Source organism: Planococcus citri, chromosome 1 (assembly GCF_950023065.1).
Source record: "Planococcus citri chromosome 1, ihPlaCitr1.1, whole genome shotgun sequence".
Taxonomy (NCBI): domain Eukaryota; kingdom Metazoa; phylum Arthropoda; class Insecta; order Hemiptera; family Pseudococcidae; genus Planococcus; species Planococcus citri.
Genome location: NC_088677.1, coordinates 45632865 through 45658246, shown reverse-complemented (window position 1 = coordinate 45658246; position 25382 = coordinate 45632865). Strand labels below are relative to the sequence as shown.

Sequence of the window (25382 nt, the reverse complement as noted above, 5' to 3'; positions counted from 1 at the left end):
TAAGTGTTACATTTCGAGAGATAAAATGACTAAATGACATAGGTAGGTATTGAAAAAAATGGATTGATTTCTATTGTTGAGCATTTCTTAAATGTTGATTTTACATGCTCTAGGTATCAACTTGAATCTTCAGTGATGTTGTTTCTTTCGATAAGAAATATTTCTTTGACGAATTTTTCAACACACACTACAGCTGTTTATGACTCGTTGTCGATTTCTTATACTTAGTATGTATTTGTTGGCAGATGACATACTTATAGGAACGTGACTCATCAGTCATCTAACCCTTTTGGCAATAGAAGACCTGAAATTTTTTATTTTTATTAGAGTTCACAACTGTGTATGTCTATGTACGTACATTAATTTACGTAAGTACTTATTGTGGTAAAATTTCAAGTGAAGGTACTTATATACTGTCTTAAATTTTTGTACGAGAGCTGGTGGAAAATTTTCAAAGTTGGGTTATAAAAATTTTTACCAAAGGCCTAATAGGTACATGTTTTCAACTGAAGTAAAGGTTTAAGGTGGAAATTTCTTGCCTTGAAAATTTTTTATGGCAAAGAATGAATGGACGTTACCACTATTTGAACAATGTAATTTTTCAGAGGAAAACTCGCTCAACAAATGAATTTTTTCACCAACACTATTTACATTCTTCTTGGTGACAAAATATGTAGCTAGCTACCCATCAAATTGTAAAATTTGAAAAAATGCAGACCGTTTTGAACACGCAAACCAAGCTACGAAAGAATCATGACGTCAACGAGAAAAGTAGATAGGCCTATACCATACTCGTACTTTGTTATTGCTGATTGTTGAATTATATGTACCTATATCTATTTCTATTTTAGTTTGTTTTTATTTTTATTTCTGTATTATTTCTGTTTGTGATACAATTATAAAGTATATAAATTTTCTCATCCATATGAAATGAATCTTAATTCATATCCATACGTAAGACGAATATAATGAATTCCATTACAACGCACTGAAAGGCCAAAAAAAACAACATAAATTTCTTTTAAAGAGTGAAAATTTTAGTAAACGTTACCAATTTTGTACAAAAATGCTTATTGATAATTTTTTGCAAATCAACTATAATTTTTTCTTCAAGTGATAGGTAACTGATGAGTAGGTATTCCAACTTTGGTAACACATCAATTTAATTTTCAGTCATATTTCGCTGCATTATTTAAATTTTGGGAAACCTTGAACTAACACCAACCAATATTTCTATGTTAATTTTTGAAAATTTGAAACGTTGATGCAAGACATCTATTCGATTTAGTAACTTAATGCGTTTATAATCCAATTTATCACTCTACACTCGGCAGTGGTACCCAATGTTGCGGAAGTCCTCGTACAATATGTGTACAAGCAGATCAAAGTAAGCGCAACCCTACTGCGCGTAATGTTTGCATATGAAATTTTGGAGACTCGTTGTGTCGCACCACCATTCATACGTAGAAAGCAATTACGTTCAATGTTGTTATGGCAGTCCGATTTATAATTTTTAAGCAACTTTCGATTCGAAGTTGGCAAAAAGCTAAAACTTGTAGCTGCATTCGCACATCGGGGCGTTAAAGACTATAAGAGCGACTTCTCCATTTTACACGAAATATGTTTTATCTTAATGGATACGAAGCAGCCAGCGAGAATGTTGGGTAGCGATTCTCCTTTTTGGTTCATCTCATATAAAGGTTCTTAACTTGATAGGTTTCGTTCATGACAAATTGTTTCGTCTACTCTTTTCTATATTTATCGTTATTATGATCACGTTCTAGCTATAGAAAAATTTACAGCCTTCACTGTCAACCATGCATAGGCTTACATACGATTAGATGAGAGCACATCGCCGTGAAATGAGGGTAATTTGTCTTCGCGCACAATTGTCGTGTATCGATATGTTTTGCAAAAAAAAAAAATACCAGGGTGTTCCAGAATAACCTTTCACATTTGTTTTTCTTATTACTCTGAGAGAAAAATGTTTACAAAAATTCTTTTACAACCAAAATGAAGTAGAAACATGCCGTTTTTAGACCATATATTTGAGTTTCCATTAAAAATAAAGTTTTAAAAATTTTTCCATCGAGATATTTTCCATCATTTTTGACACATTCAACCAAACATTTTTTCGAATTATTGAACACTTCTCTTCCAATCAGTCTCAACTCACGATTAATATCACCTAGAAGATGTTTTAGAGTCCTAGATTCATCCTGATACACTTTTAACTTGAGGTAACTCCATAAAAAAAATCATAGGCGGAAAAATCAGGGGATCGAGGTAGCCATTAAATTTCTGTGTTCAACGAAATTATTCAATGACCGAAGTGCTCACGCGCTAAACATATTGTGTTGGTCTCTGAATGATAGGTAGCTCCAACATGTTGTAACCAAGTAAGTAACTATACATACACTATATAATCGTCTGCCTTTCAGTTCAGGAACAAGAAACTCGTTCAACATTTTGCCTTACCCCTCACCGTTACTGTTTCATTAAACACACATGGTCCCACTACACCAAACTTAGCCACGCCCAACCAAACAGTCAACTTGGCGGAGTGTAGAGGTTTCTCGAGTATTATCAACTGATTCTCTGTACACTTGAAGCGCACATTCTGTATATTCACTTCACTGTTTAGTTAAAAATGAGCTTTGTTACTGATGAGTAAAGTAAAGGGGTCCGGGAGTCTTTATTTTTAAAAAAGGACCTCACAGTAAAAGTACACTGTGCAGCCATCTACTTCTCCAGGGCAAAAAATAACTATTGAAACATAATTCGGCATGCTTTGGCTACCTAGAACCGCCTTTACCATTCCCCTAGCTCCTCTTGAACACAGATCAGTGGTTACCAAAATGTGAAAGGTTATTCTGGAACACCCTGTATATATACGTATTTACGCCTAAGTAATTTGTAAGTGCAAAGCGGAAATTGAATTTTTACAAAAAGCTCGAATCGTTTTTCCCACTGTTTCGTAAGTATACGAGTGTACCGAAAAAAAAACCGCTTCCGCGTATCCGTTGATCTTGTTTCGAAATGATGTCGTAGGTTTTCAAACAAACGTGAATTGAATTTTTAAATTTTCCACTTCGTATAAAATGCAACATATACGATGTAAAAAGTTTTCAAACTTTCTTTCCAGATACGTAGATTCCTACTCTTACATAAAAATTTCTTGTCGCCATTAAAAGATATTTAGTACCTAACTTGTTACATTTATGTACATCCAGTTGACCAAGTGCTAGCGGATTGCTAGCATTTTACTGACGTTTTGGGAAAGTGCTAGCATTTTTCTAGCTTTTTTTAGCTAGCATTAAATCTTTCGCAAAAAGCTAGCAATTTGCTAGCACTTTTTTTCTGGCAAATTATGTTCTAGCAATTCTTTAGCAATTCTCTCGCTTTTTTCAGCTAGCATTTGTATCACACTAATTGTGCTTGCTTAATGCTAGCGTTTTACTAACGGATAATTGCTTGCTTTTCTACACTAGCAATACGCTTGCATTTATCTGCTTACATTTATCTAGCAATCTAATGCTAGCAAAATGCGAGCAGATCTCTAGTCTCTCTCGTCTAGCTTTTACTTTGCATTCTAGCAATAGAAAAACGCTAGCTGATTGCCCTCACTTTTCAGCTAGCTTTCTGTATGGAATTAGATTCTAGCAAAATGCGAGCAAGTATGTGGCATTTTTTTCCTAGCATGTTTTTCACTGGCATTTCCTTCATAGCCTACTCATGCAAGTACAGAAAAACTTCAGTGAATCTCTTTCACCCATTTTTCAGAAAAATACTTCCATATCTTCATTTTTTAAATGGAATTTTTAAATATTTCTAACAGATACCTAAATACGTAATTTTTCGTTTCTCAATGATTTTTTTATTTTCATTTTTAAAAAAATTTCAAATTTGTTAATGCTTTTCATTTTAACAGGTAGGTATTTTTCCTTTCCATTTTGGCTACTTTTCAACTTTGAACAATAATTTTGAAGAATATTCCATTATTGAAAAATCATTCTTGTAATTATTTCATTTTTTATAATGTATAATTTGTTCATTAAAAATGTTGTTCAAATGTTTTTGAAATTTCTTATTTTTAGTTTGTTTGATATTTCATTTTTAAATTTTAAATTTTGGCAATTTTTTAATTAAAAAAAAAAAAAACTTTATTTTTCAATAAAGAGACTTCTAACCCAAGCGCTAGCTTAATGCTAGCAAATTGCTAGCGTTGTTCTCTCTCATGGTATACTTTGCTACTCTTAGATAAAGTATGTAGTCAATCTGAATATAAGCTCAAGGTAGTATTTTGTATGATAGTAAGAAGAGTGCTACCACTCTACTTACTCTGGCACACCTCACTAGCGCTATGCTAGCGGTGAGCTAGCGTAGGAGGTCAGTTGCCTATTTTTGGATATTGGAGAACTACCTTGACCTGATTGAAAACACCTCCTAGTATTTTTAAAAGTTAATTAGTAAAAATAATTTTCCTGATAATCAAACTTTTCCTGCGCTAGCAAAATGCTAGCCTCATGCTAGCAAATTTTACGCTAGCACGAATGGTGCCGGAATTTGAGACACTTTTTTTAAAAATGCTAGCAAATCAGTCGCGATTTAGTCGCATTTACGTAGTAGAATTGCAAGCAAAGTGTTAACAAAATGCTAGCTTTTCGCTAGCTTTATGCTAGCTATACCCTAGCTGTTTGTGCTCAATTCTGCTACGCTAATGCGACCTAATCACTACTGATTTGCTAGCATTTTTAAAAAAAGTGTCTCAAATTCCGGCACCATTCGTGCTAGCGTAAAATTTGCTAGCATTTGGTCAACTGGGTAAGCGCGTTACTATTGAAATGACCTCTAGATACAATGAAACGTGTCCACTAAGATCGCTAGAAACAATGAAATCATTCCATATTTCTTCGGCTACAGTGTACCTCCCCGTTCCTCGTCTCTCCCTCTAAATTCGTAATTATGACTCAGGTTGCAAGCCTCATGAAAAAAAAGTGTTGCAAACATGCATTAAAACTATACCTATAGGGTGCTTATTCAGCGTGATTCAACAGATTTCTAGCAACCATTGGCTGCAGATACCTACAGCTACAATATTAACTATACCTACTTTATTGTTTAGGTACACCGCATATTATACAGAAAATCTACTTCCAACTTCCCTCCCTCTAAAATGCCTCTGTATCGTTCAAAAACACAATTAGTTCGAATATCAAACGTCACTGCAAAAAAAAATCCTCATTCAAACATCAAGTTGATTTCTCATCACAACAAATAGGTAGGTACCTACCTACATGCTGCGAATAAAACATTTCAATTTTTCTCCAATATTAAAAACCGCTAGGTAGGTATTGAATACACGCTTGAAATTCGAACAAAAAAAAAATGCAAACGTTCGAGACTAATGAGTTTCTATAAAATTAAATGTTTAGAATACTAATCGAAGTGAATTAAATTGAAGCACCTCGTCGAACTGGGAAATGTACAACTTTTTACATCAATTGCATTCCACTCTTTTCAATGAAGTCGGTATATAAGTACGTGAATGTTTTGAAAAAACCTACCTAATAAGGTTGCCTTTCCTTTTCTCGCGTGGCAATTTTCGCCCGGTCACGATATTTGTATGTATTTGTATAAGTACCTATACCTTACCTAATATTATCGATTCAATAATAGAGTTTAATTTGAAATTCATACTTATTTACTGTCGCTCCATTTTGGTATTGTAGCAATAATAGTACATATTTCCTCATTTGCCAATTTACATACATCGTATACTTTTTCAAAAAATACATATGTAGGTACATCAAACGTAGATAAAACGTCGATAACGTTTTGCGAAATGTTTCTGTTATATCGAAGTACTTATACCTACCTACCAACTCGCATACCTACCTTCCTTAGGTGACAGTGTGGCAGAATTTATTTTATGAGAGTTTCTGATCAAGTGTAATGAAATTTTATTTATTTATATTTTATACATAAGAGAAACGTGCACTTTTGATATTAGAGTTTGCGAAAATGTGCTTTCTATTTTACAATATATTTTTCCCATTCTTCCTATATTTCCTATCGAAGAATCGTCGATGTATTCAAAACTTTTCTCAGTTCTGTTGCATTTAAAAAAATTCTTCTGCTACGTGTCGTTTGGAATTTTCACTTCTCGCATACATATAAGTAATATTTATCTATAGGTACCTACGGGAAAGCTTCGACGAATATTTATCATTTTACCTAAACTATATTTTGATATGATTTTATTAGCGTGAAATTCATAAAAATAGAGGTAGGAATGTGAAGCAGGAGATGAACGGATGAGCACGATGCAGTTAGATAGACTGGGTATATGAGAATGAAAATCAAAAAGTTTTGTATTCGCTCACAAAAAAGGTGAAGTTTTTCGAATAAAAAAGGAAAACAAACACTAGGTAACAAACAAAGCGTTGAATTTTACAAATACGTACAAACACTATCGAAGTGAATTCGCGATCCTTAGCAATTCCACTTTAAGAATTTGTCATTATATCGATGTATATGGTAGGGTACCTAATTTAAAACAAGTTGGACGAAAAAGAATGGTATACAGAAATAGAACCGAACCAATCATGCATGTGAATTTTTTCAGAAATTCAGTTGTATCTTTGTGTGAAGTCATTTGATCATTTACCATTAGGTATTGGAATTGAAATACAAATCAAAATGAATGCAATGAATTCAAAATTGCTGTAATATGTCAAAACAATCACTCTCTTCACTTTGGAAAACTTTAAAATTTCAAAGAAAGTGGGAAATTTTCACCTTTTTTTACAATTTAGTGATTTTATTTCACACTTTAACTACATAGAATTGAAATCGGAAACGCAAACGTTGGGAACTACTGAAATATAGAGATGAATTGTTGTGTATTTTAAAGCTATAACCAGTGAAAGTCGTTCCTTATGGTGTACGAGTAAAACCTCCAAGATTGAATTTGTACAACGCCATCTCACCCCTGACCACTCCAAAAGGGATGAAGTTGGATTTATTTCAGTCGAAAATTTTTACTCGTATCTTTGGCAGTTCCCAACCAAATTTCTTCTAAGGCACGATTATGCAATTTTGATAACTCGTGCTTTTTTTTACTTTTTTTTCAGAACGTTGCGTGCCACGGATTTTGTTTCCTTCTTCTGATGATTGGATGCGCCATTACTATGGAAAATAGTAAATCTCATAGCGGCATTCAACAATCGATTCGAGATTCGATGCAAAGAATGATCGTCAATTCATATGATAATCGCGTCTCTCACATCTTGAATTTGATTCAAGAGGAAGTAAGTAGTGTACTTACCATATTATTTTCCAAGTGTGCTATTAATTAAGAAACGTTATATTAACCGGATATCTATGTAGGTACCTTGAAATTCATGAAGCAGTAATTTCGAAAATTACAAAAAGAAATTTTTTTATTGTTATCGTAGCTACGCTCCTTAAAATTTATCAATACCACCTGGGTATCTTAAGTATTCGTGAAACGTTTTCAGAAATTTGACAGACGTTTGAAGAGACGCCGTGTAAGTGTTTATAGAAATGAAGGTGAACGAAATCTGACAAAAATACTTTCTTTACATTTTTTTAAAAAAACAAAAAAAAACGGGGAACCGGTATTGTATTGAAGTACTTACATTTGTAGGTAGGTACCTACATCATGTGAAAAGCAAATCTCTTTGACGATTCAAGTGTGAGAATACGACGATACCATGGAAAGAAAGAACTAGTGCTAACAGATTTTTCACGCATGTGACGAAAATTAAAAGGTTATAATTAGCTTTCAAGAATGCATTCAGAAAAAACAGATCCGAAGAGTGTTAATTTAAGAGTCAACGAGGGGATAGCGAATAGTGGCAAAAAAAAAAGTAAAGCGCGTGATCATCATATAAAAAGCTGATTCTTTTGATATTTGACTTCACACAGTTGAGTGTTATGCTAACCTCTTCTTAAATATAAAACTTTTTATCCAGCAGAAAAAAATTTAGCTATAAATGTTTTTAAATGTTATTTTCTTTCTTTAGTAAAAAAAAAAAACTAATAAAAAAATTATATTAGAAGAAAAAAAGGTAATAAAATGGTAGTTTGCAAAATCCATTTACTTACTTCTGTTTATACGTGCAATCTACAACCTTTTCTGGGTTTTAAGTATATTTTTTATTTCGAAAAATCTCAAACACATCTATAAGTCTTTTTATTCTTTTTATGCACGATGCGGAGAGAAAAAATTGTAAAAATGTTCGCTGTAGTATTCGGATCAAAAGTTTTTTTCCTTGGAAATTTAACGTTATTTAATATTACTGTATTTTTCATCTACGAGAAAAACAATTCGTAAGATGACGCCGACGCCGAATTACATTTTCTAGCAAACAAAGTACAGTTTTGGTACTAACAAAATAAAAAGAAAACGAGAAATACTTCCTTTTTTAAGAATATAGGATGCTCGTAAAAGGTTCAATTGGAATATTTTTGGATGCGTTTAGAATATAAATTGTTGATAGAGATTTTTACAAAAAGTTTTCCAGCGTGAGCTGAAATGATGAAAATATATTTGTAACACTAAATGATGTTTTTCAATGTATGGAAGTGTCTTTGAAAGTGATAAAATCTAAGTCTATAATGTTGACTTATGTGTAAAATTCAAATAAATACACACATTGATTTAGGTACTTGAGGATTGCAATTTGAATTTTCATCAGTTTGTTTATCAACAGTTGAGAGCGGAAGGGATGAGTAATGTTGGACATTTACGTTCCAGTTGAGATGCTAAAATAGGTAGGTAGGTAGGTAGGTACTATACTGAAAAATATTAATCTACTTTCAAAATGAGCAAAATGAAATGACTTTAATAAACGACGCGACGAGTAAATTTTTAGCCAATGTTTTGTATTTAATTTTGATAATGTTTATTTTTTATGACATGTTTACAATGTTCGTTCAAACGCAATGACCGCTAGTCACATTTTATTAATCTTTTTCGCAGCGTTGAAAAGTTGAAAGTGACGGTTAAAAGCTAAGAATTAAATTTTTTTCAATTTAAAGCTCACGAAAGATATAAAAGTTCAACATTTTGCTCATGTTTTATCGAATTTCCTGAAAATGTACAGTGGATTAGCAAACGACGATTCGAGATGACGATGCCTCCACGTTTTTTCAATTAAGCTCAAACCTTCGTGTGCCTACTTACCTATTTGCTTGCTTACTAAATGAACCCCTCAGTCACGATACATACCTACAATATTTTCAAAGTGAAGCACTTGCAACAGATGTACAACATATTTCCGGTATTAAACCAAAAGCAAAGTAAAGGGGTCTAAAGACCTAATTTTCCAAATAAAGAAACTTGAAGATACATATAGCTTTACCTACCTACACAATATGAGTACTTTTTACTCATTTTTGGATCATCTGTCGGTTTTCTCAGCGCAAACTCGAGTTCATTTTTTTCGAGTAGGTATAAAATTTCATATAAATTTTATTTCTCGAAGAAAAAGAGATAAAATGATATGAACATTTGAGGTACCGTGTTGATCCTTCTCGTTGCTTATTTTGAAAAGCAACTACTCGTAGGTACACAGCAGGGATGTTATATAAAGATTGGTAAAAATTAAATTTAATATTTAATCCGAAAACTTATCAAATTTGTAATAACGAGTCCAGAATCAATGTTATTGTTGTAGTCGGACAGATGAGTAAATCCTCGGTAGAAAGTTTAACACGCTATTTGTGGCTTTATTTCGTTACCAACAAACTACACTGACGATAAAAGGATCACTGTTAATATCAAAGTAGACGTTGAAATATACCGTTCACGTTTTCATATTATGTTCGAGTAGATTGAAACTCGTGTAAAATTGAATCTCAAGGTCAGCGAGAAATTTATTGCTGCGATGATGGCACACCAAATGAGGATTTATATTTTGTAACAAACTCTTTTCTTTTTTCCTTTTTTTTTTTTTTTTTTTATTTACAAAAGAGAAAAATAAATAAATAGAAATAAAGTGCATTTTTGCTTTAAAAACATAATGTGGATGGTCTTAAATAAGTACGGCGAGGGAAATTTTTTGCTTTACATTTTCCATTAGACTGGGAAAATTTTTTCATTCCAATGTGGTCATGGCTGGTTGATATTTTACCTTTTTTTTTTTGCAATGGTATTACTTAAGCTATATTTACATTTGGTTTGCTATATCTACACGTTGTTATATTACACAGACGACCGCTTTTGAAGGATTTCTGTGTGAGTTTTTTTTTGTGGTCATGAAGTGTATTTTGTAATCATTCAACTTAAGTAAATTCTGGTAAATGTACGTGTACATAAATAAGTAATTCACGTGCATGGGAATTCAAAGCTTTATTGGCTTTTACAACTGACGCACGTAACGATTTTTAAAATGTTGATCCTAAAGAGCTTTAGTTGATCCGTGCTTTAAAATTTACTAACTTCTCCCTTCGCTTCCTCCTTTCCTTTTCCTTAATAACAAAACGTAGGTAAGTTTCATTTTCTTGAGCATTTTCATGAAAGTGAATTCTTGACGCTCTTGTCAAATATTTAAAAAAAAAAGGATTTCTAAATCTTTTAGTCGTAGGTACGTATATTGGGTATGTATATGGAGCTCAGAAAATCTTTATAAACATCGGTAGATAATGGCACAAATTATACCCGCTTCAATTGCTATATTCATATTTGCCTTAAAAATCAAAACTGAACCAACATTTTTGAAAGGAAAACAGGATGGAAGGAGGAGAAGAAGAGGGAGGAGGTGAGTGTGATAGGTACGAGAGATGGTGTAAGAAAAGGGAGTGACACTTTCTCTCAAATATCGCCGTAAATGTAGCTACATTTCAATCATCTTTTTAAGATGTCCTTCCTCATATGTACATAAATTCGTCTACATAGCGTCTTCCAATTCGTCATCTCGTCGCAAAATTTTTTGTGCCGTGAAAAGTTGCTCCAAAATTTTGTCTCGACAAACTGTTTTTGAACAATTTTCATAACTGATATCATTCCTTCAAATTAGGAATAGGCAATTTGTTTGCACAAAGTTTTTTGTTCGTCTCGCCGAGATCTGTTCTGTCGCCAAGGTTCTGATTTGACGAACCTCGTCGAAACACTTTCACTTTACATGTTGCGACTGCCCGACGAGGCGATGCCCGATAAGTATATAAATTTTCTTAGTGAATAGGTATCTACTCTTATCTAAGAATGATTTTTTTGATGACAGTTTCTTACACCGATTAATAAATGCGATGAAAATATTTTTTGCAATTTCACAAAATATTTTCACGAGCAACTTTGCGAATTCGTATTTTGTAGTAGGTAATAAATGAAACCAACTGTTTGTAAAACACATTCGAGTGCTTTTTGTAAAAAGTACGCCAACGCTGGCAGAAAATTGTATTATTTGCCTTTTTTTTCCTACATAGTACTATAGCTTTATGGCAACATAATGCGTTAGAAAAGTAGGTACCCACCATAGTTTTGTTGTTTAGCCAAACTGAATGCTTCGAATAGAAAACCAAAAAAAAAAAAAACATACGACAACGACGTTAACTTAAATCCTAGTTTGAACGAGATATTTCATTGTAAAAGTTGTATTTGTGAAGTGTTTGCCTATGTGTAGCTTGCACGATGCTCGTCTTACCCGGAGAGCTTATCAAAAACGAAAATAACTTTTTAGTTAATGTTTATTATATAGATGGTAGGTACCTATGTATAAGTATACATAGAAGATTGCAAAATTTAAATCTGCATTTTCCGAACGATATATTTTCTTGGTACCTAGATTTGATCCTTGGTTTTTTCTCACGTTTGAAATAAGTTGCAAAATCTTATCCCATAGATATTGCGAACAATCCTTTTATAGCGAGTACATAGACTACCGACTGGAAGATTTCGAATATAGGGTTTTTTGAAGATTGGAAAATTGGAAAATTAAAACGAATACGTCGCGTCGAGCTCGTTTACCAAGTAAACAAGTTGGAATAAATGCTTCGTGTTTTTTTTCTCAAAAATGTAAATGAACACAAACTATGTATAGGTTATAGGTACATATTATATGTAGGTACCTATATTGGAAAATTAAGTTCAGTCTACCTGATTCTAAACCCGTGAAACACGTGAACTGGCAAATCGGTTCACTTTATTCTGTTGCACTCGGAGCAACAGAACGCGAAATTATGATTTTAATCAACTTCTACAGTATCGAGTGTATGCAATTTTGTTAACACCGAAAATTGTTTCGAGCGGGAAAACGCTTTTATAAAAAGTAATCTTGTTCCATTTTAATAAAGTTGGTTTTATTTGTGTTATTTCGATTGCGCATTCCCTTATTATAAAGTTTTGGAAAACAAAAACTAGACGTGGTACCACATAGGTACTTAACGCCTAACTTTATTCGAACTTTTAAACTTTATTTAATTAAACTTTCTGTGTATCTCTCATTGTCTTATTTACATAAACATTCGGCTCTATTGAAATTACCAGCGAAATAATGTTGTTTTCAAAGTTCATGAATATATATCGGAAAATATAAATTATTTTCTGCAATGTTATATGGAAAAAATATGACTATGCTGCGATTCGGTGAACCGTATAATTCGTGAATTGTTCGTAGTTGGCGAAGATATGAGTTTTTTGTGTAAAGTTCCAGATAAATTGCTCATTATGAGGTTTTCTATTTTGTTCCTCTTTTTTCAACAGCATACAAAGCGTAAACTTAAACTCGTGTGATTCATTCGACTAAGTAAGTAATACCACGAGAAAAGTTGAAAAAAATTGAGCTTAGAAATGAAAAAAATTATTGTATCGTCTTATTCAAGCTCGAGCCGAGCCATTTTTTCCTCAAAATGAAGTAAGTAGGTACCATTGATAGATATTACTACATACGTATAAAAATAATCTACACGCGTACTTGTATGCAAAATCTTTTTGGAAACATTCTGTTATCAAAAATTTAATATACTTACCTACCTAAGCTCGTATTAATGATGAAATATTTTTCAATAATGGACAAAAAGAACGGTCGACAAAACGGATTTACTTGTCCAATAAATTACTGGTTGTAAAAAAGATTTTAAAAAGGTTTTGGGAATTTATATTTTTTTCTGAAATAAGACGAAGGGCTACAAATTGTCCATGTGTAACTTACTCATACCTTTTTTGCTGTTATTTCAATCTTTAGACATGTATATTTTTATAGGTGAAAACCATTAATTTTTTGCAACTCGCACATAGGAACAATTTTCAGTTTTCCACTCTTAAGGGGTGTAAACAAACTAGCAGCTAGGATGAACTGAAAAGAATGAAAAAAGACATCGCATGGCTAGGATTTTTTCATTTCTGAAAAGTAGACGATATGGCCCTTTCCCTTCTTGCACTGGTTCTGAAAACATAGTAAATTGGCCTTTAATACCCTGTTTCAATTTTTTGTTTTTTGAAAAAAGAAGTCAAATCTATGGGCACCTCTATACTTACGTGTATATTTGGGGTATGGCATGAAATCGTAGGAGATGAATGTGGGATAGCGGGAAATGCCCTCAAAACTTGAGAATGTGATATTTAAAGCTATTTTTGAGTGGTAGGTATGGTAAGACATAGGAATGATGAGTGGTATTTTTGAAGCTTCCTTCAACTGGGGTTTTCATCCATCACAAGTTAATCAGTCTTTGGACATGTGAGAAGAAAAACTACGAAGAAATTAGAGCTAAAATTTAGTACCTACCTACCTAAATACCTACTCAAATATATAGATAGCAAGCCATTTTTTTCTATTTTAAAATATGGGTGAGATAGGTGTATAGCGAGTAAAAAAATCTATTACTTCTAAGGGTAAACAAATAAATAAAACGTTAAAATTGAGAGGAGAAAAAAGGGAAAAACACAGGTACGTACGAGTATAAACAATTATTACCCAAATAGAATGATTTAGCGAATATCCGGCAGATAAATGGAGTTTTACCTAGTAGAAATTCAGTAAGAACAAGAGAATCGGATAATAAACCAATTCGGATGTTTTAAAAGTATACGTACGTAGCTGTACCTATACTTATAGGTAAACAGCTTATAAAGCATTCTGATTTACGGTTTTTATAGCTGAATTTCACGTATAAGTATGGTACCTACTTACTACTCTGTATCCATAACATTGGTACCTACTACATACCTACCTATCTACCTATCTACCTACCTACCTAGTCTACATGTGTATTCCATTCGACCAATATCTTTCTTCTGTTCATTTACATTTGAAAATTTATGGAAAATGCACGCTAGACGTTTCACTGATATTGAGCAATAAAAGTAGTACGTTTTTAGTCATTTAGCGAGATTACGTAGGTAATGGTGTGGCTGTTGGGTACACCTCGCATAGAAGGGGTTTTCCATTTTGTGCATGGGAAACGGTCTATATTTTTGATCAGCTCAGCGGAAAGAAGTTGTTCTATCTGACATTTTATCTGATCTAATGCATTTAACGAATTTTTTTGTATAGGTTGGTTGTTGCGGAGCAGACGGGCCAAACGATTATCTGGCGCTGCAGAAACCTCTACCGAACGAATGTCGAGATACGGTTACGGGCAATGCGTATTTTCACGGTTGCTCAGATGAAGTAACTTGGTTTTTAGAAGATAAGTCCTCATGGCTGACCGGCATCGGATTTACGTTAGGCTTCCTTCAAGTGAGTATATCTGATAACCTAACTGACAAAGTCGGATTACCGGCCAACTCTTTTTCTGCCAACGAATAGAGCGCAAAAAAATGAACGTTTTGTTTCTTACACGCAGCTGCGCGTTCAATTAAGATAAATTTAAGCTTTAAAAAGTTAGCGTGCAGTTTTAACTTTTTCCAGCTCGAATGCGATCGCGATTTTGTGCTGGTTGATAAGAAATTCATTTGTTGAATACGCGTTTTGGTACCATGATAGGTTGATCATACGTATCCTCTACGCATTGGTGCCGTATATAAATTAAGTACTACCTAATCTGAAACTGCTCATGCCCTGTTGGCTGTTAATCCGAATTTCTGTTTTGTTTTTTCTTTAATTTTTTAACTGGATTTATACCTCAAGCTCAAATGAATACTATTGTCCCTTTTCGTATGGATCTATGCTGTGAACATTTATTTCTCTCTTTAGTCGGTCTAACTGTTTCGGAGTTCAGTATTCAAAATCTATGTACCTAACCGTAAATAAGTCTATTGACCAAAATCACCCAAATTATTTTTTGTTTTTTTTTTTCAATCACTGTCCTACCTACCATCACGTGTGTCACATGGTATACACCCGTGAACGCATTATGAGGGATGGATAGTTTTTTTTTCGAAAATAGATGAGATTACCTGAAGAATCATAATCCAAAATTTGGCGACAAATTCATAATAAACGCACTGACAAAATACTGAAATTAACATTTTTTTTAGCTTCAAAAATTTAAAATTAATTTTTCTCAAACTATTTGAAAATGAACTTTTTGCATTTTTGAAATTGAAAATGGCGTTTCTCGACGATTTCTGCATCTTTTGATCTCGGATCACTTCTATTCGATTTCTCACAGTCTACATTACTACGTACCGCATGGCAATAACTCAGTTTCGACCATATACCATAGGCCCTTTGCTAGCGGAATGCCGCATATTTCAAAATCTAACACATCGAAACAAAAATTTCAAATGTATGTGGTTTTCGAAGGGGAAAATCGTGATTTAATGACTTCTTATCGTTGTTTTTATTTCTACAAAAATATGAATTATGCGCCTAAAAATGAAAAGATATTTCATTTTTTTTTCGCAACTAAAATAAAATGAAAAAAATAAAACGAAGAAAAAATATGGCATAAATAACAAGAAAAAAAATACAATAAAAAAAGCTCGATTCCGTTTGTCTTTTTGTGTTGGGATTTTCATATGCAAAATATGCAAATGCAAATATACAGAGAAATAAAACTTTACCCTCAAGCTAGTGTGACTGTGAGTCTTTCTCTTTGGTAAGGAGGATAGGAAAAAAATACAAGAAATCCATTTGTTTTTCTTTGACGATATTTTCGCAGAAATAATCACGTTCAAGTGCTCATATCGCCCATTAATGGGCAGATTCGCGGCAATGTTGCTGCTTGCTCGAGAGTCGAAAGCTTAATGAACGTGTAAGCACGTGCAATAATTTGTTTCGATTTATCGCGCGATAATTATCAACTTGCGAGTGGTTTTTGCCCATTGCTATAAGATAGAGACAATGCGGTGAGTAGTGGATACGTTTTGTATTATTACGAATGAATTTCACCAACTCTTACGAACGCGTATTAAGTATAAAGCGTGTGCAAAAGTTGAAAGTTACGAGTTTTTTTTATTAGAGTTCATTGTTGAAGCTTGTCTTTCATTTTTTTAACGAGTAAGTTTTCAAAAACATCTGTGGTTGGCGTTCCCTTCATATGTGAAAATATGTGATGTAACTTTTGTACCATGCCGAAAGGTTTTGAGAGTTCGATAACGAAGAAACAAGTACCGGTGATGGAGTGTTTGAGTGAAATGTTGAAAAAAATTACGCTAATTTTTCATCCTTTTGTACATACATAATGAACGCGAGTTAGGCACCAACGCCACGATTTCGGCAGTTTATGCGTGAAGAAAATTATCGAGTGTGTAACACGAGCTACTTTGGAATTTTCGGGAAAATGACTGTTGAACTCTCAAACATAATAATTTTTGAAATAAATAAATTAATATAAAAACGAAAAAATAGGTGCATCAAATGATTTTCGTCATAAAAATTTATGAAAATCTGCTAGTGTACCACTTCAAATTACTTTCGATCAGATTTTAAAATTTAAAAAAAAATAAAAATGGCCAAATTGGTTATGTAATATTTTTCTTTAAAAATAACGAGGATCATTTCTACTGGGATTCAACTCACAAAATCTGAATTTTACCACTTTCAATCTGGCATCATCTCATTGTCGATAGAGTTCAGGTTCTACTTTTTGAAAACACGACTCGAATTATTACTTACTTACTACAGAGTACGAGAGCTTTCATACTTCCTCCCAATTTCTTTCACCTGTAGATAAATTACATCGCAATAGCCAACTTTTTCTATAAGAAAATTCGTCCGAACGCAGAAAAAGGTAGGTAAAAGGGCTCAAGAACGTACTTCTTTGCAACTTTCTTTTTATTTTAAAAGTAAACCATAATTCGATAGAGCTGCCTCGGAGCTGCTATTTCTGCCATTATAAATACAAAATGCATAATATTATTCTTGAATATTCTTATTGTTTACATTGACGTGAGTAGGTAGTAGGTACACGGCCGTTTGTCATAACGTCGATTTTCATCTATCCAAAAAATAGGGGGAAAAGGCAATGTAAGCATAAAATTCGAAATAAGATACCCGATTTTATTAAAATTTGGTAGAATTTTTATGCATTTAGTGTCGATGAGTTGCAAAATTTCAACTTTCTCGAAGCCAAAGTTAATAGGTCGGTATTTACGTACCTAACTTGCGAATACTTTGTGTCGGGTTGAAAATTAAACTTTTCAAAAATATCCAATAAAATTAAATTACTAAGAGATCTCTACAGATTACATAATTCGGGAATGTTTTTATCGCTCATTTTCGGTTAGAATTTGGTAGATATGACACGATGAAAAAACCAATCTAGTAAATAGCCAGCATAAATAAAATTATCCTATAAATTATCGATTTAATAATAAGAACTAAGAACGGCCGTATAGTGTCTCTTCTAAAATAGTAATAATAGTTCTAGCGTATTTTCCAATTGCTATCTGCTGAGAAGTGGAAAAAAAAGTCAAACCATTTCTGCAAAAGGGTCATCATAAAGCAGAAGAAATGAAACGAAATTCCACATCCACATCGGTCCTCCGTTCCAATCAAAATAGAAATACAAAAAGAAAGAAAACGCACACCAACACACAGCGTAGCAATGAAAAACATTGAATTTTTTCGAATGTTGTACTTTACGACGCCTTCAACCCTATAAGTTTAAAAATGTGTATAAGAGCGAATAGACGTTTGAGCGGGAGGACTTTGTGGCCCGATGTCATGCTGGATAAAAAGGACTTTGCGACGAAACGGCCATAATATAGATTTCGGCATTTTTGGTAATACTACCAGCAATGTTGATGTTGATGAGGGACGGGGAGAGGATACAATACGGTGGCGCGGCGTATTTTTATTTGTGTCATTTTTCATTTTGTAGCGCTTTTTATATGGGAACGAAAGCGCTATTTTTGCAAATGTTACTCCCGTTCGACGATAATTTTGACATTATTACTTTTTCTTATTCTTCGTTTAAAGGCTTAAACCTCAACTATTGCGACTCTTCTTTTTTCGATAATCTCGATTATGGTACACTAACATGTCAAATTGATGTTTAAGCCAACTGATGAAAGGTTTCCTCATGCATTGTGTTGTGGGGGTTGTCAAGTAATTTGCTACGTACATATTTGGATTGAACGGTTGAAGGTATTTAGGTATACATGTATATATACATATACTACTTGCCTGCTTCAGCCTCACAATATGCTTATCCATCAACTCGTATGAGTACCTCAGTGGGTATACTTACACGAGTAGGTAATAGGATACTCGAGGAGAATGATGACGCGTAATTGTTGGTTGTTTTAATTTTCTGCACTGTTTAATATATTCATTCTTGCAAAACAAAACGTACACAGTTCGAAATCCCGCAAAAAATATGTTAAGTCCAGATTAATGTTTTCGTTGAGTTTTTTTCTTTCTCGTTCAGTTTGAGTAGCAGCGTATATACGAGTACGTTTATTTTTTTCTGAGTATATGTGGCATTTGCGAAATAAAATTTCTATCTCTACGGCGGCAGCGTAATGTACAGTCCAATTATTTTGCATATTTTTACTAGGGATTTGCAATTAAATAAAAAATGGAGATGAATTCTAGGTGTCGGACGAAATTCTTGAATAAATTAAACCTTTTGCGTCTGTTGAAGCAGCATCTTTTCTTTTTTAGCTTTTTAGTTCTGGCATAAAGCCTGTAATGTGCTCAGCTGCAGGGTAAAAAAAAAGCATAAACATTACCTACGTGACAAAGTTAATTTTTCGCATTAATGGTAAATTCTACAGATCACAAGAATCAGAGATTTAAAGTATACCTACCTACGTAGGAAATTTTTCCTGCCTTTTTGTTGAATTTTATTGAATTGATAATAAGCAAATCATAAATATTAAATCAGACGCAGTCAAATTTACAGACATTATTAATATACAGGTTTAAAAAAAAACAACAGAGGTCCACTTATGAGAGTGAGGAGGTGGATGTTAAAAATGAACTTCCTAAGGATAAGCAGTACCTATCAGGATTGGCAATGGAAGATCAACATTTTTTCGGCTCATGTCATATATCTCTCAAAATGGATTTAGTTAGAGCCTCATTTGCTAAAATTACTTGGGAGTTAGGAATGATTCGGCTACCTATACCTAAGTATACCTTCCTGGTAAATTTTGAAACAATTCCTGAAGGTGAAATGAAATCGTTAAAAATAAATTTACGATTCCAATTGAACTAATTGACCCTCGCGTATTGAATTATGTGTTGGAGGAGAAGTGTATACTTACATTAAATAAATAGTACATATAGGTACCTACACCTACCGTACCAACATTCGAATTTTGTAATTTTTTGTATATTTTTTATTAAATTACGATTAAGTAGTTGAGAGAAAAAAATGTACTTTTGGCTCGCGATGATATATTACGTCTGGGTACAGAAAATTGTGCTTTTTACATAACAATGACAAAATTAAGGGTGAAACGAGAGAATTTATTCGGTACACAGGGAGTCACATACAAAAGAACAATAGACTGTTCGGATGGGTACTGAGTAGTCTGTACAAGGGGAATACTATAATACCATACCTATACGAAAGAACCGAAATATTTTGGCATGGGAGGAGAAATGAATTATGCAATCGTTCGAATCGAATATTCAGACTACACGGGGACAAACCTGTAGTTGTTACGTGCCAAGTTTTGAGGATATTTTGGAACTGGAGGTTAAGTTTACGTTTGTTTATAATAATACGAAGATGAAGCTCGTCGGTTGTTGTAAAATTTTTGGCCAATTATAGATACCCCAATAGGTACATACATAGGGCATATGGCACTGAAAATCAGATTTTTTTAATCGAAGTCGTATCCGAGTTGACTTATTTTTAACTGCTAATTGCTCGATTTCGTACGAAAACACGGATACCGCGTACGTATAGATATAGGGGTAGACTTAAAACTTTCATCAATACAACATTACCGTTGATTACGCCATCATTAATCAACGTAATTACAACATAAATAACACATCAACTTAAATATGTTCGCAAACATTAAACCAACTTTCTTCGAACATTCCAACCTCCTATCACTCCATTTAACCTTCAATGTTGCTTAATAACAGCAATAATTTAACCGGGGGTAGCCTGAATTTCGTAGGTTTACCGCACGCCGCAACATTTATAAAGCTGGCATAGTTTCCGAACATCATCAACGTCCAAATGTTTTGAAGAAAAGTCCTGGTCTTGCCCTGCGTTGTTTATTCGCATTGCGATACGATCGACTAGGTATCCTTGAATGTTTCCAAACTTTGACACAGTGAAAAGAACCGTTGCGTTATGTCGCTAAAGAAATGAAGGTAAATTAACAAAACCGTCTATCAAATTGGTACGTCTATAGGTAATTCATCAGCTATTAGGTAGGTACCTAAACGCATGGCAGGCAGTGACATGAGTAAGTACATATAGGAACAGCACCATATGCAGATGTAGGTACCTACATACTTTATGTAGCCTATGCATAGGTACCTACTATGTGTTTCAATTGAATTGGTATAGCAGTGAAAATACCGCCATAATACAATATGCATGTTTCATGATTTGAAACAGGAAAATGCTATAGATACATTAGCTCTTTAATGTGTGCTGTATACACAACGTAATATGAAATGCGTACACGGCATAAACCTATTCGAAGGAGTAAGTACCTAGATGATTTTTTTAACAAACCGCCGAGTAAAAGGTTCAGCTTTTGAATGTTTCCCAACCCCACAGGACTAATGATGGAATAACGTTCGTTAAAAGCTCTCTGCTTCGATTTAGATCCTATCACCAACTCCTTTCAGATTCATTTTACAATTTTACCTCCGCGGTTCGTGTCACAACGTGTATAAAAGTACTACAGGTCCATGCTAGGTCTCCGAGCTGTCATTAACACGTTAAAGGAGTCGTTTTGTCGTACCTACTACGATGGTGAATAAAGTGATTTGTAATTTTTTCAAAATTCAATTTTGTTCGACGACTTTTCAACGATTTACATTTTTATTTACACGCGACTTTTTGTTGGATTGATTTGAAGGTAATCTGTCTATCTTTCTTGGTCGACGTTTCCCTAATAGTCAAAGAACGTACAGGCTTTTCCACCATAGGCCAAATTATTTTAACGCAATATTGGCAGCTTTTAATGGACTTTATCGAGTTAGATAATGCAGTGACTACAAACTCAAAAACAGAGCAAATACATTTTCGGACCTGAAAACTCCCACTCGAGATAGATATTGAAAACGAGAAACAAATTTCAACGTGGAGAAATATTCCTTAGTGGGCATTGCTCTCCAAACTTCCTATCACATTTCTCTCCATAGACTTATTTCATTTGTTAGCAAAGATGTGCAGAGGAGGACCAAGGAATACGTAGAAGCCACTTGGAACAAATTAAAGCCGCAATAACGATTCGAAATCTGTAAATAATTAGACCAATTTGCGGCCATGGTCAAAGTTGGTAATTTATCACGATTGCTAAATGACCTTGTCCCATCTAATAAAAATATCGAAACGGCATCACGCTAAAACTACGTTATTGAAAATTTAATTACACTTTGGCGAATTTATCCCTCATCGCTAGGATTTTTCTCTGCTAATTTCTCACAAAATGTTTTGGAACTTGTTAACATTTAGCGAACCCCTATTCCTTTCTCATTATGCCCTTACTTTTAGCTCACCATTAACTTTTTTTTTTCATCAACAAATGTTGCTCGCATCTAGCAATTAGATCGTGGGGTTAAATTTTCGTTAATTTTTCATTTTGACAAATTGATCAAGTTGTCTGCGATAAAAACGCCTTTAACTTTTATACAAATACCAAATTATACTTTTTTAATTAGCTTCCTTCGGATGTAACGTTAATCGCCGGGTTTAACGTCTTGTTCGTTTTTAAAAGTTATAGATCTCTTTTTTTTCGTCAAGTTTTATAGCGTGAAAAAAAGAAAACAGAAAAGAAAAACAAACAACAAAACGAAAAAGTTAGGTAAACTGATACAAGCTGATAACGTTTATAAAGAAAAACCCGCTTCTCTTCATTTTTCAAAAGTACCTACGTAACATTATTCCCATGTTTTCAACGATATAAGAAGCGATTTTTTAATAGGGCTTGACTGCTTACTTAATCGCAAACAAATAAAGTAGGCTGTGGAAATTATTCTTCATTTGTATTGTATGGGTGTCTTAGAGCAGGGTGAGGGATTATTTTGCACTTTTTTTTTTCAAGTTGAATGTATGGAAAGGAAGAGGGAAAATAATTAGGTAACACAAAAGTTATATTTAAACTTTGAAACGACCCGGTAAAAATGCCACATCGTGACTTGACCTTCAACTTCCCCTATAATTGATCTTAGAAACGGATGAAACTTGACAATTTTATAGAAATGAAGTTATTTTGAAGATTTTCAGAAATTACTAAACCTAAAAGTTACGTAAGCACCTACATTCGGAATGATTTTTGATACTTGACTTACTGCCTAATTTTTTTATGGTACATACCAACATAGCAATAAAATGAAAAAAACGATTTTTCTTTTCCGTTTTTCTAAAAAGATTTTAAATAAATTAACAAATTACTTTGAACACATTTTCATAGGTATGAATGTGTGATTTGAATCCATCATCCATCCAGATAATTGTTGTCAAATTTTTATCTTGACTTTGCGTTTAGAAAATTCAATGAAAAACATAACCACCTATAAGTAATCGTAACAATGTTTGGGTAGTGACAACAAATGAAATTTGGCGGATGGGTATTGTCTTGGAGCATGTAGCTATAAGGGTACCTATTGTAGTAGAAAAACAAATATAAATTGTTGAGATAATTAATACAGCTAAGCTTTGAGAGAAAAATATCACATACCTATCGAATTGAAGAATCAAAGGTTCAATTTTTTTGAAGTTTTTTTTATACTTTCTTTTTTTTGCAGAAAGAAAAATAAATGAAACATTCAGTTTTAATAAAGTTTAATCAATTTAGCTTTAATTTGCATTGCGAACAAATAGTGAATAATATCTGAAGTATACTTCGTCAGCTGGTTTGCATAAATGAACATTAATTAAAGAATAAAGAAAAGACGTCTTTCATCGGTTGAAGAAGTATGGCAGAAATTTAAGAGGGTGTCGATAAATTCGGTTGGAAAATGAATTACAAAAGCAAAAGTAATCTGAATTAGAAGAAAAAAAGTCGACTTAGCCTTTAGTTTAAATGAAAACGGCGAAAATTTAGTTTGAAAAATGAGATTAAGTTATACACGCTCGAACGAAGTTAATTTTTGCCATTATCTTTTTTCGCGTATAGGCCATGGAGTACTTACTACTTAGGTACTACTCTCAGTCAATAGTGTAAATTAAAAACCTTAACTTGACGTTTTCTTTAAGCAAGAAAAAATTTCCAGTCCGCTAACATCGGCGTGTTTTTAATTAAATCGCTAGAAAGCCATCTTGCAGTCAACATCAAGTTGGTTTATTTTTACTACTCTGTGTTCTTTTGTTATACACAACACTGCACCATTTACCGTCCCTTGGTCTTAAGAAAATATGAAAATCTTGAAAAAAAAAAGAAAATGCGCGTAAAAATTTACAAATTTTCCGACATTTAAAACATAAATTATCTGTTTTTCGATTCCGTTTCTTTCTTATGTATTTCCACAGTAGGCTCGAACCGATTCGTACTTATTTCCATAGTTCCGCATAGTTTCTTTCTAACATAAAACTTACTTACATTTTTATTTTATTTGTTTATTTTACAGATGTTAGTGGCGGCCTTGAGCTTCATTTTATTGCAGGCGTTACAAAAAGAAGAAAAGATGGCGTATAGAAGATAGAATTTCATCTCCTATATAGGTAGGGAACACCGAAGCTATAGTTGGGAAACACCGGATTTGGCTTAAAAAGTTAAAATATGCACACACATTGTATGCAAATAAATGTTTCGTATAAGCGCATTCAATTAACGAATTAACTACCTATGTAATTAAAACTTTTTTTTCTGTCAACTTGCCCCGTGATCGGGGCTCGTCAATAAAAAAAAAGTTGTCTTTTTCAAAATGATTTTTTTTATACTGGAATATCTTAAATAAATGAGATCATCATACCAAAAGATAGCCAAAAGATGATGGTCTATATCAGTATAATAATTTTTTAAAAATACATTTTGTAGCATTGAAAAATTTTTTTATAAAAAGTAGGCTAACTCGCCTCGGTTTCCCCTACGCCACGCCATGCTCGACGCTCAATTCCGTCGAATCACCGATGAAGCAACTCGGAAGACTTAGTAATTAAGATAATAGTGTAAAAGACCATAAAGTTGAAATTATTAATTTTATTTTCATTTTTATATCTTTTGCGTTAAAAACGAAAGATTTTTCGCATTATTCTTTTGTAATTATAATTTGATAAAATAGAGTGTTTCTTTTTATGTTTTGATATTCTTTTTTTTTATGCTTAGGGGATGAATTAACTGAAAAACGCGGTGAAATTTATTCTTTTAATTAATTTGCAAAATAACCGAGAGGAATAAGGTGATTATTTTGAGTCTGTTGGCAAAAATTTTGGCGAAAATCACGCTTGTTTTGTCAAACAGACCTTCTTTGGGTAGGTAGGAATAACCAAAACCCACTGTTTAAGTAGAAGTTTCAATTATGTAATTAAGAATTTGAAGTAAAATTGTCCTTGTTTAGTTGAATTTTTTTGCTGTTAACGTGTTCAGAAATAATAAATTGTATCTATAAGTACCTAGTTATATTTTTTCTTTTTTAAGACATCGCGTTTTTGATGTATGTATGTACTAGGTAAACTACACTTGAACAAATTTTCCAGGTACTCTAACAAAATACCTACTGATTTCGAGTATTTTTTCCTCGTTTTGAAATTTGAAGAGATTATTGTATCAAAATTAAGGAAATGTGTACAATCATTACGAAAAAATATTCACAGAAAAGAAGACTGATTGTGAGACATAAATCCAGAATTTTGTTATGTATCTAATTCTGTGACTTCTCAATTTT

The 25382-nt window shown here is 33.1% G+C and overlaps 1 protein-coding gene across 1 annotated transcript in view; it reads left to right on the top strand.

Moving 5' to 3' along the window:
- Positions 1–25109, top strand: part of Tsp2A (tetraspanin 2A) — a 114115-nt gene extending 89006 nt beyond the window's left edge. Inside the window, exons 3-5 of the mRNA XM_065345417.1 lie at positions 7137–7313; positions 14520–14705; positions 24126–25109. Coding sequence (XP_065201489.1) covers positions 7137–7313; positions 14520–14705; positions 24126–24200 — 438 coding nt within the window. The 3' untranslated portion in view covers positions 24201–25109. The remainder of the gene's footprint in view (positions 1–7136; positions 7314–14519; positions 14706–24125) is intronic.
- The last annotated feature ends 273 nt before the right edge of the window (positions 25110–25382 follow it).